Source organism: Thrips palmi, unplaced genomic scaffold, assembly GCF_012932325.1.
Source record: "Thrips palmi isolate BJ-2018 unplaced genomic scaffold, TpBJ-2018v1 HiC_scaffold_10, whole genome shotgun sequence".
Classification (NCBI taxonomy): domain Eukaryota; kingdom Metazoa; phylum Arthropoda; class Insecta; order Thysanoptera; family Thripidae; genus Thrips; species Thrips palmi.
In genome coordinates this window covers 15,604,598-15,618,668 of record NW_023144621.1, presented here as the reverse complement: position 1 = coordinate 15,618,668, position 14,071 = coordinate 15,604,598, and the positions used below count along the sequence as shown (strand labels likewise).

The 14,071-nt window shown below is 56.0% G+C and overlaps 3 protein-coding genes across 5 annotated transcripts in view; all 3 read left to right on the top strand.

The window, feature by feature from the left end:
- Positions 1–2,554, top strand: part of LOC117647463 (protein bark beetle) — a 28,809-nt gene extending 26,255 nt beyond the window's left edge. For all 3 annotated transcript variants that reach the window (XM_034389229.1, XM_034389212.1, XM_034389220.1), the window contains 2 exons: positions 285–468; positions 559–2,554. In XM_034389229.1, coding sequence (XP_034245120.1) covers positions 285–468; positions 559–1,115 — 741 coding nt within the window. In that variant the 3' untranslated portion in view covers positions 1,116–2,554. The remainder of the gene's footprint in view (positions 1–284; positions 469–558) is intronic.
- Positions 2,555–4,363: 1,809 nt separating this feature from the next.
- Positions 4,364–6,925, top strand: LOC117647482 (pancreatic lipase-related protein 2-like). The gene is made up of 7 exons (XM_034389240.1): positions 4,364–4,529; positions 4,728–4,812; positions 4,906–5,045; positions 5,405–5,656; positions 5,733–5,924; positions 6,434–6,602; positions 6,723–6,925. The coding sequence occupies exons 1-7, from the start codon at positions 4,484–4,486 to the stop codon at positions 6,865–6,867; spliced, it is 1,029 nt and encodes a 342-aa protein (XP_034245131.1). The 5' UTR covers positions 4,364–4,483; the 3' UTR covers positions 6,868–6,925.
- Positions 6,926–7,887: 962 nt separating this feature from the next.
- The window catches only part of LOC117654497 (rhophilin-2), a 61,674-nt gene continuing 55,490 nt past the window's right edge, over positions 7,888–14,071 (top strand). Inside the window, exons 1-2 of the mRNA XM_034401164.1 lie at positions 7,888–8,137; positions 12,140–12,433. Of these exons, the coding sequence (XP_034257055.1) occupies positions 12,212–12,433 (222 nt within the window). The 5' untranslated portion in view covers positions 7,888–8,137; positions 12,140–12,211. The remainder of the gene's footprint in view (positions 8,138–12,139; positions 12,434–14,071) is intronic.

Here is a 14,071-nt window from a genome sequence, read left to right as displayed (position 1 = left end):
GTTTTTTGTTTTCATCTCATTTTGCTGATAATGTGTTTATTAGCTTGCTGGTTTTATTTGTACTCATCATAAACATAAAGCCTTTGTTCCTTTCCGTTATTTTTTTTTACTTCAATTTAATTTTTAGCTGTGTATTTTGTATGCTATGTAGATGATTGAATTGATCACTGCTTGTTGCCCTTATTTTTATTTTTATTCTACTCCATAATGTGGCTCGTAATTTTTTTTTCTTTCTTGTTCACACCCACGCACATGCCCCATCTTAAAATAGAAAAAATCTGTAGAGTAGTATTCCGCTGTTACAGACCACTGATGCTCGTGGAGGCTACGCATACCAAACACCATCTGATTTCCGACCAACTGGGGAAGTGGTCAATCCTGCTTTTGACCTTTCGTTTAGGAATGAAGGGTTCCGTGATAATTCTACCTTTGCATCACGGGACAACAGCTTATGGCAATCTACTGCAGGTAATTAGATTGATTTCCAAGAGCTTTTTAAGCTGCCCTTTAATTACAAAATTCATTACTGGTTGGTGTGTGCGTGTTTGCATGTTTCAGGTAGTGAATTAGGAGGTGGCCAGAGTCCCAGTGAAGGAGCCGACTACCTCACCAATGCTTCCACTCTTCCACTCAACACAAGTTTTGCAATGACTGACTCTACTTTGGGAGTAGATGTTGCTGTAACTCCCGCCTATAGTAGTGAAGCAACTTACCGGCCCACTGACACCCCAGATCCATATTATGATCATAGAGAACGTCTTAGAGAAGTCTCAGAGTCCTACTTCGACCCCAAGGGGTCTCCCAAGAACTTCTATAGCACAGCAAAGCCAACACCTGAGCCGTTCTACCAATCTACAAGTGGCTCATCAGAACCAATGTATAACCTGCAGGAGAGACCCAAGAGCTCACACATGGTGCTTGAAAGCAATTTGGATATTGCTGCAAATGAGAATGGTCTTCCCACTCCCCCTCACCCCCCATCAAGATCTAAAAGTGAGGTTTTGCTGGAGACCAACTTTGATGTCTATGTACCACCCAGTTCGAAACCATCAAATACCAGTGCTATGACTCCTGCTAGCCGAAGCAAGAGCCAACCTCTTGAGACGGCCATGTGATGAGAGATCTTGAGATTTAGATCTTGTGGGTAGTCATACCACTATTTGTAGTTTGGTACCAAACAGTCACCCCAGCGTTTTAAAGATGGTACTGGAATTGGTTTGTCCTTTTATGACACCAATTCTTTGATTCTGTGATCTTTCCAATCATCTTTGATTTTTATTCAAATGACATTTATATTATAGCTTTAAATTTCCTCTTGACTATGACGGCAAAAATGTCCATTGCTGGAGACACTTTTGGAGATATGATCTTTCTTAGTTTCCAAAGTCTTTATGATGGAGCTTTTTACTGTAGCTCCAAAATGTAAGTTATTGTAATGCCATCCATTTTGTGTCCTTGCAGGATACTCTTGTGATCTCAAACAACTCATATTAGTTATATTTTTATAATGTTTTGTACATTTATGTAATTTTTATTAAGTTAGACCTTTGTCTTTTTCATGTCTTTTATTTTAAGTGTTTTTAAGAGTTTGCAGTCCCTACTGTGTCTGATGTCCCTTGGAAGATGGCAGGTAGACATCCCATTAGTTGTAAGAATTAGAATACTCAGTTCTGATTGAACCACCAAGCCCATTGATGTGAGTTCATGCTACGGTCTTAGGTTTCATTTACTTTCAGCGAAATGATGAGACCAGTTAAATATGAATCATTTAATCTTGTGTATGTATAAGTTAAGGTACATATGCTAGTCTTATGGCAACTTTTTGTTTACAAACATTTTGTGTAAAATGCAAGAGTAGGAATCTTCAAAGTAGCAAGTGCTTTAGACATTTTTATTGTATGGGAGTCATGACTGTTGAACTCCAACTGATTCTACATCAGACCATGCATCGTCTCAAGACTCACATCTTTTTCTCTCAACCTCTGCGTTCTCTGCACTATTACCTTATTATAGAGTTACCTCTACAAAATAATGTGAAGCACCTACATATTGAGGATGAGTTTACTGTGATTTGATTGCATTAAGCTGATAGCACAGATCGTCCATTATCAGTAAGTCTAACAAATTATGTGCTCATATCTTGACCTAATGAAATTGAAAAACTGAGAGGTCTTCCCTAACTGTTTAATCGAGTGTTACTGCCAGAGCTTCTATCAGTCATGTACAACAGTAGCTCATAAGCTGTAAATAAATGATGGTCACTGCCAATTTGAACACTTGAAGGTGCACATTTTTTAGTCTGATTTGTAATGTTAATTGAATTTAAGCCCAATTAAATGTGACGTTTTATATGACAAACATTCCCTTTGAGATGAGCAATGTGTTCTCCACAGAACTGAAGTCATATGCATGTTTTGATTATTATTTGAATAGCACTTGATATTTAACTGTTTACCTCATGTAAGCGAAGGAAAGAAAAAACAAACACTGTGATATTATCAAAACTATATAATTATGTTCAAATTAAATGAATAAAAAAAAATCCTGAAATGAATTAGACTTAGATTTCAATCCGAAATCCCACAATAGAAAATCACATCCTATAACTCTAAATCACATTCTTCAACTCTTAATCACGAAAGAGGGAAGATGAGCTTCCATGCACATGCATTGTACACTTACTTGTCACACTCCATCAAAATTGGTGGATATGCACGACATGAAGGACAGAACTCAACATCATATAAATAAAATGTCATGGTGTGGACTGGGCACAAAATTCTTGTGCGGCTATCGGGACGATTCCAGCCGCAGTTGAGGCACGTAATGTTCACACTTGGCCTCTGGCAAATGCACCCCTCGGGTGGTGCGTGAGTGACCTCCACGGAGCTGGTGTACCGCGTCCTGGAGAAGGACCTGGTCCTAGAGGCCGACCTGGTCCTGGGGGCGGCCCTGGCGAGAGTCGCAGACCGTTGCATACGGCGCTCCATAAGCGGCACAGCGGCGGCCGACATCCTGAAGGTGTAGTGGAGGTCCTGCAGGAAATCTGGAGACAGCCAAGAGAACGGCGACATGAGCCTCGGCTTGCATGTAGGCGTAGGCGAACTTCCAAACCCCGAGACACCGACCCACAACAATGATATCAATGCGACTGCCTCCTCGGCCCAGCGATAACAATCACATGAGTTGATTTTGATTTAAATTCACTCCAGCCCACGGATTCTCTCAGAGGACGCCGGCGAGGCGACTCCGACTCGACCGGTGTCCAGTGCACTGAAGCCGTTGGGGGCTTGGGCTGGGCTCAACGTTCCGCCCGGACAACGGGAGCGCACCCTTGGGATGACAGCAGTTACAAAACAACGCGAGCACAACCAACACACAAACAGACTCACCTAGCAAATATCAGGTTCAACCACAAGAAAGCCGAGGGCTATTTCGGCAGCAACCGGGGACTCGGTGGCGGCGAAACGGCACGCTGTGTGTCGGCGGCTGGTGCTTCGCTGCGCTCCCGCTCACTCACTGCTGCGCCGTGGGGTGGGCGGGGGCGGCAGGGGGTAGGCAGGCTGTAAACAACAATGGCCACCCGAGCCGCAACCCGAGCGCTGTCGTCGCTCGACCACCGCCCCGACGACACGGCGCTACGGCGTGTCCGAGTTTTGTCATGAAATAAAGAACTTATAAATGGAAGCTGGGTTGTCTTGCCCGGTTCGGCTTGTGACGTTGAAATCTAGAGGGCTTTCGCTGGGCCTGCTCGGGTCGAAGGTTGGCAGCACCTGTTGCTGCACGATGGCGGGATATGGGGAAGGACACGCTGCGTCAGGCTATTTCACCAAAAAAATCAGATTTTTGAGACGAAGCGTGCTTTTAGCCTGGTAGGAAGAGTAATGTTAATCTCCGTACGCGCTGAAATAATGATTTCTTCCAAAAGCCGCGAAGACTGAAATATTTGGCGTATAATGTACCCCATGTAGTGAAAATAAACACAGGGGTGGGGGGTGCCTGACCCACCATTTTGTTCCGAATCCGTCAAGGTGTCTTGAGAAATATTTTAAAAATTATTCGCACGAAAAAGAACGTACTCCTTGCGCCTCCGTGGATTCGAACGCAGGTTGGGAGAGTTTGAAAGAGACATTTGAAACATGTCCCTAAGAACAGAACGCCGGTCAGTTGTTGGTGTTGCGGTGGTTGTCGTCGTGACGGTGGTGTACCTGGCCGTTCGCCGAACGCCCAACGCTTCGCGGTGGGGGTCCTCAAGTGTGTTCAAGTGTAGGCGTACCTAAAGGGCGCCGCCGCCGATTGGCCGGTCGCGCGTCACTCTCTCAAGTGATAATGAGCTCAGCGTCCTTTGTGGGGCCCGGCCCGTCAAAAGTGACTCGCGCGGATTTGGGCAGTGCCTGGGCAGTGCGCGTTCGTCCCTCCGCCGCGAAACACCGCGCGAATCCAGGTCGTCCCAATCGCCCAGTCCGATTAGCTGCCGTCCACCATGAGGGCCTTCATGGGTCTCGCCGTCCTGCTCCTCTGCGTCGCTGGTGAGAGAGAGTGCGAGAGAGACAGGGCGTGTGTCCGTGGCTTAAATATTGTAATCGCGGTTAGCAGTCGACCGTGAAGGCTGTCAGGGTGGCCCATCAGGCACTACGGAATTATTTTTTGGAAGCAAGGGGGCAGTGCCGCCACTGGCATTGGAACCCGCGGCGTGGTCAGCAGTACAGTGTGCTTGGTGGTTCTAGCGACGCTGGGGAGGGTGTGGCCATGGACCCCCGACGTGCCGGACAAGGAGGCGGAGAAGAAGGTCAAGTTCGAGCTGTACACGAGGTGAGTCCCCTCCCTCCTCGCGGGGACACAACAGTGCGTCCCCGCACTCCACAGCACTGCAAACCGCGGAAACGAACCCGAACCCTGTTGCAGGGACAACCCGGAGGAGCCCGAGATGGCGACGGTGTCCGAGCTGCCCGAGACCCTAAAGTACTTCAACAACGCGCTGCCGACCAAGATCCTGGTCCACGGCTGGCACGGCTCCAAGAAGCACACCATCGAGCTCAAGAACGGTAAGGGAATGCCCAGGGCGATACGCACTGCCTCCGAGGGTGTCCGCGAGCAGAGGGGGGGGGGGAGGCAAGTGCCGAGGAGGCGAAATAAGGCCTGTATGTGTGTGCAGTGAAGTGGCCCGTGTTGCCGGCCCGAGGTGTTGCATCCTGCTATGCTATCGCTTCATTTGCAATCAGATTTCGGATTGGAGTGACTGGGCGTGATAGGCTGCAGGCATATAGCTCGCCGCACACGCGTCCACTCAAGTGATTCCTAAGCATATTTGAATCATCGCGGAAATAAAAAAAAACGAGAAAAAATGAATAACATTCTCAAGTGCTGAGATTTGAAGCTGCTCGCTGTTGACGTGTGCTCGCAGCCTACCTGAGCGTGGCCGACATGAACGTGTTCCTCATCAACTGGCACGAGGTGGACACCCTGTACTACCCCGGCGCGGCGGCGCGCGTCAAGTCCGTGGCGCGGCAGCAGGGCGCCTTCATCACCTACCTGGTGCAGCAGCTCGGCCTGCGCGGCGAGGACCTGCACATCGTGGGCCACAGCCTGGGCGCGCACATCGCGGGGCTGTCGTCGCTGCACATCGAGGGGGACTTCACCATCGGCAGGATCACGGGTACAGGATGCTTTCTCTGTCAATTTAAACTTTCAAAATTTAAAACCTTAAAACATTAATATTTGTTTCGTTTTAGGTTTGGACCCGGCTGGCCCCCTGTTCAAGGACGGTCGCGAGAACCGTCTGGACAAGTCGCACGCCGCCTTCGTGGACATCATCCACACCTGCGGCAACGTGTTCGGCTACCACGACCCCATCGGCCACGCCGACTTCTACCCCAACGGCGGCGGCGCCTTCCAGCCGGGCTGCCTCCTGGCGGACATCACCAGTGAGTGCCTCCCTCGCGCACACGGCCTCAGCGGCCTCACGGCGCGCTCCAGCCTCACGGCTCCATGCGTGCGAGCGAGGCAGCGAGCCTGCTCCGGCCGCCGTCGTGTTGCTCATGCCCACAAATAGTTTCGTTGAGTTGTTCCTGGCGCGTAGCCTCGCGCCAAACCCGTCGCGATCATTGCTGTGGGGCCGGCAGTCATTTTACGGCCGTTTTGGTGTGCTTCCCGACGCAAGGCACACCCGCGGGACGCCCCGCGAGTGCGACAGAGACAGAGCAACGAGGCTCTCTTTCGGAAGCAGTCTGCCCGCGCGCGAGTCGGCAGCATTCGGGAAAACAACCTTCACCATCGAATCCACGAACTATCGAGTCATTCCTATTTATTTCAGCCAGCGGTTCTTCTTAAGAGCGCACTCCACTGTACTGTATGCGCAGTATGCGCAGACACGAAAACGAAGCGTTCGATTAGAGTCCATCATCAAAGTGAAAACAATGAGCCCTGTTTGCAGCCGGCAAGTGCAGCCACAACCGCGCCTACTCGCTGTTCGGGGAGAGCATCAACAACGAGGACGCCTTCCTGGCCCGGCCCAGCCTCCTGGACACCAAGGACTCCTCGTTCTGCTCGCGAGTGGACACCGACGCCGACAAGGTGCCCATGGGGGCGTTCGTGCCCGAAAGGTACGTTCGAGACGACGCGAAAAAGTCACGCCCGGGGGCGGGGCTTGAACCAGGGACCAGCGCGCACGGTGACTGTGACGCAAGGCGCTCGGCTATCACTAACGAATTTTGGCATTGCAGTGCGCGCGGCGTGTTTTGCCTGGCGACCAGAGCCGAGGCTCCGTTCGGCTACGGCGACGAGGACGTCGACGTCGTCACCAACTGGGCCAGCTCGCTGCAGGCCAAGCTGATGAAGCTGGCGTTCTGGAGGAGGCGCCACGACTGAAGCCCAAAGGGTCGCCCCAGCACGTGAAGGCTGTCGAAAATAAACCGCCAGAAACGGAGTTGCATTTCTTTATCTTCGCTGTGGCGCGCGCGGATGACTCCGCAGTTACAACTGTGACAACCATCTCTCTCTCTCCCACGTAAATGACGCCGCAGCGCTCTCTCTCTGTCTCTCTCGCACTTCCAGCTCTGGTGATACCAAACAACTTTTCTCACTGCGCGTGCGCTGCGCGTTCGAGAAAAAAAGAAAAATTTCACAGTTGCATTCCTTTTCCCGCGCACTCCGTGTGAAGGAGCGAAGGCCGCGACAACAACAGCAACAACAACACCTTTTCAGTAATTCGAGCAGAAACAACGCGCTTACGCCTGCCGACGGTGAGACGGCTCATCACGATGACATTAACCGGCACCGGCAAGTCGTTCCAAACACCTAAAGTGCAGAGAGGGTTTTCCGTTTTCCCGGCGACAGGTGAGACTTTTCTTTGTGCGTTATCTAGCTTATCGTCTGGCTGATATCGTTACGACGCTGGGAGACAAACACCCGGAGCAGCACAATTGTGTCACCGGCTCGTCGTCTGCGCCCACTCTGCCGAGCGCTACAGTTTGTCTGAAGCGACCGTCCACAGATCGAGAAACTGGCAGTTTTTGAACGGCGCGTTGGCCTTGCTGCGGAAGACAGCCATCACTGCCGGGCCGCGGACGGACACTCACTCACGTGGGGCCTTTTTGCCCGACACAACACATTGTACACCGCGACCAATTTTCGGTCCGGCCTGTTGGGTCCCAGCGGCGCAGGTAGCAGTGTGGCAGAGCCATGGCAGTGCGGCGCTCGCAGCTTCCATGGGCCTTCCATGAGGGAGAGGGGCGCCGGTCTGTCTGTCTGTCCGTCTGGCTGCCGTCCGCTCGCCGGCCCCACCGCTCCCTCTGAGCTGCGCTGGCTGCGCCGTGCGCCGTGCCGCGTGGTCCCCCTAACCGAGTTCGTCGCCGCCCCGCCCCGCCAGTGGCGTCCCGCGCGCCCCAGGCACAGGACCGCGACCGCGCCGCCGCCGTGGTGCCCTCCGCGTGCACGTCGACGCACGCGTGACCGGCCGCGAGTGTGTGAAGGTGTGTTATCAGTGCGGTGTACGACGTGTGTTGGGTTGCCAGTGTGGTGGCCGGAACGAAGCGAACGGAACGAACGCCGATACGGATATCCCGGGAGCCTTCGGCGCCCCGGCCGCCTCCGCCTCCGCCACAGCCTTGGCGGACTCTGACTCGGAGCCGCGCAGGACGTAAGTACAATGCAATAACTGCAAAGTGGTTTCACACGCCCACTGCGTCCACGACGCCGCGGTCGCCCCCTCGGCCGCGGACATCCTCGTCGGCGTCCTCGTCGAGTCCCGGACCGCGCACGACGTCCTTGTTGCGGTTTCGACGACGAGGTGCTCGCCGCCTTGCCGTCTCATTACTCCGTTCGCCACCTTCCCGATGAAGAGAGAGAGAGAGGGGGGGGGCTATAAAAATGCCATGGGGCTGCGCTCCTCCCTGGTGGTGCGGCATTCACCAGATTCTACACGCTCCTTATCACTAGAGAGCCGCGCTAAATTAAGACTGCGTCGTCTGCGCGAACGGTGTGCACCTACACGATGAGCTCCAGTAGTATATAGCCGGTCGGTCATTAAAGAGCGTTACGCAATATTTGAACAGCAAGCGATGCGGCCGCTGACGCCTGCAGACTGATTCCGAGAGTCGTTTCCGTAGCTTTGTCTCTGTCGCGCTCATTGGGCGTCCCGTATAGGCGCGAGAGAGACAGAGCGACGAAAACGACTCTCGGAATGAGTCTACTGACGGCGTGTTACGGTTAGGGAAGGACCTTGCGTTCCCGGTAGAGGTAGGGCCATGGGTGTGGCAGAGGCTGCGGTAGTGCGGTGTCATCAGCGAGGGACTTGGAACCGCAAGGCACGCCCAGCCGTGCCTCATCGCGCCTGCAGAGAGCCACTCCGCACCGTCTCTCTGTCTCTCTCGCACCCCCGGGTACCCTACGGCACGCCCCACGAGTGCGAGAGAGACAGAGCGACGCCATTCGGAATCAGTCTCGGCGGTTCGCGGTGTCGCATCGTTACCGGCGCCAGTTTCCATGATGTCACACGGAAAATGACCGGACTTTGTTTTCCATCCTCTGATCTGCTTTGCTTTGGCCTTTTTAAATTTTTATTTTCAAGTCCGTGTGTTTTTGAGGTTTTGCAAGTTCGTGACGAATCTCCGCGAAGGCGAAGCAAGGCGAAGTGAAGCCGCGACCTCAGTCCGCCAGTGCGCCACCTTCCTACTCACACTCACGTCCCACGGGCCAACGACAGCCAACGGGCCGCGGTCCGTGCTTCCTCCTCGCCAGGGCCGCCAGCCAATCACAGGCCGCCGTTCCGATTTGGCGCCAAAAGCCAGGCTGGCCATCGGCCGCGCCGGCCGCGCGTCCCGTTGCGTTTCAAACCGAAAGTAACTGTCCAGTAAATCCCGTCCCATCGCGTCCCATCCCAGCAGGCTGATTCCGCTCTGTCTCTCTCGCACCTGTGTGGGGCGCCCTGCGAGTGCGAGAGAGACAGAGCGACGGAAACGACTCTCGGTCTGCTGTCGATTCCAGGCGCTGGCCCATCCCGCCCGGGCCACATTCGTCGAAATCCGTTTAGTATACACAAAGGCGGGGAACTATCTTAAGTGATGATCGGTTGAAAGCGTGCTGGTGTGTTCCCTCCATTACCGACCGGGCAGCGCTTCGTCGCTCTGTCTCTCTCGCACTCCGCGGGGGTTCCGTAGTGGTGCGAGGGAGACAGATCGCTGTAGGCATCCTAGGAGGCAATGGGCGAGGTGGGCCACTCCGGGGCGTAGTTGGGGAGCGCCAGCAAATGGCCCTCGATGAGTAGAAAAAGAAGCAACAGAAGAAGATCGAAAAGACGGAAAACAAATGGACAAGAAAGAGAACGCGTGTTTCGAAAAATGAGGATAATCGCTCCACGCGGTGCGCGCTCCGACGGCCAAAAGGTGAACCTCAAACGGCCGCTTTACTAGCGCCCAAATGTCAGCGTGTCACCTTGGCAGCCTTGGGGTCCGCGGCGGCTTACCGCCCCGCCAAGCCGCCAAGCCGCCAGGCAGCCATGACAGGGGCACCGGGTCGACGCGCCGAGCAGTGCTGCAAACGGTCACACGCGTCGGCAGTTGGCGGCACTGCTTCTCGATTTTGGCGCCAACCTGCACCGTGTCGGAAGTTGGTACCATTGCCCTTCGATTTTGGCGCCAGATCGTCGCGGCCTGACGGGAATAAGGCTAAAGGGCGCGCTTTACCTCTGTAAGGAGCCAACTTGAACCTGTCTGAGGATCCGCCCTTGACACCTTCGACGCGGTGCTCTCCGCGGAGCGAGTCTAGGTGGAGCTTCCTCGCGGCGACCTTGACGGGGAACACGACGCGCCGCGGGGGATCCGCCTGGCGGCCGCGCGGCGCATGAAGCCGGCCAACTGCGGCCCGGCCGCCGTCAGATGCGTCGTTGTTTTGTAGGCGGCGGCTTGGCGGTCGACGTTCGGGGGGGACTCGGGGTATCAGGACCAGAGTATCGACGCGACGGCTGGAGGACCCGGTATCACCAAGGAGAACGGGTGCCTCCCCGCCCCCGCACTGCCCCCGCACTGCCCTCGCCATGCGCCATGCCCCCGCGAGTGCGAGAGAGAGCGCCGTAACGCGGCAAGAAGCAGAGGCCCTCTTGATGTCCGCCCGGAAAGCCTCTTACAGTGGCGCCCCCCGCGGCTATTGGCTGGCACTACACTGCCACCAGGAAGGACGGCGGGAAGAAAGCGGAGCCTCCTTTTTTCTGCGTCTTTGAAGCGCGCGCCGGCCGCCCGGCCGCCGTGAGAGCAGTTCGCGCAGTGATTGAGCCTGATATTGGTATTCACGGCGGTGCGGCCGGTGCCGAGGCGCCCTTCCGGCCGAACCCTCGTCGCTGTCTCTCTCGCGCCGCCACGGCACGCCCAGGCACGCCCGACGAGCGCGAGAGAGACAGAGAGAAGCGGCCCGCGGTGGCGCAACCGATGTCAATTAACCGCACCTGCAGCGTAAGTACTTGGACAAACTGGGCCGATTTTCCGGGAGTCGAGTATTAGGCAAGAGCGAAGTGCGGTAATTCGGCAATTTCATTTTAACGTTTTAACAGTGGGGGCGCGAGGCCTCTGGACGTACGCGCGTGGTCACAGTGTAGCCCGCGGCAGGCTGCGGCCCGCCCAACAATACCCGTCATAATGGTTATTGTGTCGTCGCAGGGCTTTTCTCAAGTACTCGCCGCGTGTGCGTGTGTGCATGTGTGTGTGTGTGCGTGGCGTTTGCCTGTGTGCGAGCGGCGCTGCAGAGAGGCGTCGTCGTTTTTTACGGGTCTTCTCTTGCCGTGGAAAATTATTTCTCGCGGCTGTTAACAGCTTTACAAGCCTCAGCCGTCAAGGTGTTAGAAACAGCACAAATTGGTCGGAAAATGCAAAGAAAATGGATGATATTTTGTTACGACTGTAGGAGATAGGTCGAGAAGCAGTGGGTTAAAGGCTCAGCAAAAATTACGTTAATGAGTCCTGCAGTCAGAGAGGCAACGATAGAGCGATAATTGGAATCGGAAACAGTTTCTTATTTTTTTTGTTAGTGTACGCACTCCACCTGCAGAGTCGTTGGCGCGTGGTGGCGGGCTCCGCGGCTTCCCGCGATTGTCCGCCGACTCCCCCCCCCCTTTCCCCCTCCCCCGACGCCTGGCGCGTAAAAATCGGAAAGAATACGCAATCAGTCCGCAGCGCCGTGTCAACACTCGACACTCGCGCTGCGCGTGTGTGAGTGTGAATGCACGCGTGTGTGTATGACCCTTTGTCAGGTCAAAGATTGAGCTCGCAATAATTGCCCCGTTCTTGTTGTACAGACGCGACTCTCCCATGACCATTGACGGGAGAAGGTTCGTCAGGGTGGCTGGCGCACGGCGCACACACGCCACTCCTTCCAGCTTGCTCCCTCTCTCTCTCTAACGCACACACTCACACTCAATACAGAAGCCGGCTGACATGGCATCGACAGGACACAACTTCCGACCTCACTGGGGCCCAGCCGCCCCAGCGGTACATCCGAAACTCGGTCGATTGTTCCGCGACTGTCCTCTGTAAAAAAAAAACAACAACTAAAAAAGACTATTGTAAAAGTTTTTCTGTTGTGTTAAAGTTGATGCAGCTCGTTGAAAAATCGAAAAATTTCGACTTGTTGATGCACTGCTTTCGCGTTCCAGGTCCAGGCCGTCCAGGCGGCGGTTCGACATGAGGCTCTCCATGAGGCTGGCCGAGGGCCCCGCCATGAGACGATGAGCACGGCGTCGTCCTTGGCCAGCTCGGGCGTCACCTCCAGCTCGGGCACGGCCTCCGGCACGGGGTCCGGCACGGGGTCCGGCTGCCGGGTGGACGTCGGCGCCGACCCGCGGACATGGCCGCGGCGGCAGCGCACCTACCGGCCGCCGGCCCCGGACACCATCGTGTGCTCCGACGACGAGGACCTCGACCTGCCGCCCGCGAGGGGCTTCGTCAGGGTGAGTAGCCTCCCTAGGCCCTGGGCCCTAGGACGGACAAAAGGGCCGGTTTACTGCCGTCGTGTGGACGCCGTCGTCGTCACGCGGCACGCGCTGGCAGCTGGCAGCACCGCTCTGTCTCTGTCGCACCCCTGCGGCCGGCGGCACGCTGCGGCACGCTGCGGCACGCCCCGCGAGTGCGAGAGAGACGGGCGCAGGTGTGACTGAGTGGCCGGGGATGGCGCCGTGAAGCAGGGAGTCGTGACCGTCTGCTCGTGGCGCGCGCTTTGGTGCACGCCTTGGCGCACGCCTTGGCGCACGCTGCACCTGCAGCCTGACTCACACCGCACAGTGGGCCATAAGACCGGTGGAGGCGGCCAAATCCCGGACGCGTTTTGAGCTCCAGAGTCGTTAAATGGGACTCGAACCGAACGTGTGACCCCACCAATAGATTCCTCGTTCGGAGAGCAATCCATCGGTGGGGTCACACGTTCGGTTCGAGTGCCATTTAGCGACTCTGGAGTTCAAAACGCGTTCGGGATTTTGGCCGCCTCCACCGGCTTTCTGGCCCACTGTGTAGCGCTGTGAACCGCGCATCCGCGCACGCGTGGACTCTCCACCATCCCCTCGCCTGCTCTCCACCAACCCTTAGCAACCCTCTTGCAGTTCTCATCCAAGTGCAGCTCACCTGCCGAGGTCAATAACAACCCCCAACCCAATAGGTCTCCGCCGCCGCTTCCCCGACTCTCCCACTCACTCTCCGGAAACCCTCGGCTGCTCTCCGGCAGGCTAATCCATCGGCGTCCCCTTTTAAATGCCGCGCGTCGTGACGGCGCGGACGGCGTGGACGGCGGCGCCGAGTTCAGTGCTCTTGACGGGCCGGCCGTAGCGGCCAAGCGGCCAGGCGGCCAAGCCCTGTCAGGTCCGAAAATGAAGTGGTGGCACGGCCGGGCAACTGCCGCGTTCTAGCCAGCGAGATAGCCGCCTTTGCCTGGCTTTGCCCTGACGGCCACGCTGGGTCGTCGGCGGGCCCCTCGACGCGTGCCCCCCGATGAAGCACGCCGACGGCGACCCCGGCCGTAACCTCCCGATTGCGGCGACTTTCCTGAGCTGAATCCCAGATGAGCCGGACAACGGCTTCGAGCTGTCGGCGAGCCAGCGTCGCACAGTGGGCCAGAAGATCGGTGGAGGCGGCCAAAACTCTAAACGCGTTTTGAGCTAGAGTCGCTAAATGGGTCTCATACCGAACGTGTGACCCCACCAATGGATTGCTCTCCGAACGAGGAATCCATTGGTGGGGGTCACACCTTCCGTTCGAGTCCCATTTAGCGACTCTGGAGCTCAAAACCCGTCTAGAGTTTTGGCCGCCACCACCGATCTTCTGGCCCACTGTGCACCATGGGGCGCGAAGCTGGCTGAAGAGGACGCAGATGATGGCGGGAGCCTGGCCGGCCCGGTCGGCCTGGTCGGGGCCTTCGCTGGCCCTTCCGGCCCGGAACCATGTCGCGCCGTGCTGTACCGGGCCGTAGCGCTACCGTGCCGTGCCGTGCCGCGCCGAGCAGACGACGTCACGCGTCATTGTCCAAAGCGTGCATGCGTGCCGTGTCGCCCGGTTGCCGCACTGCCGCCGTCCTCTCCGGCAGCCGCTCTGTCTCTCTC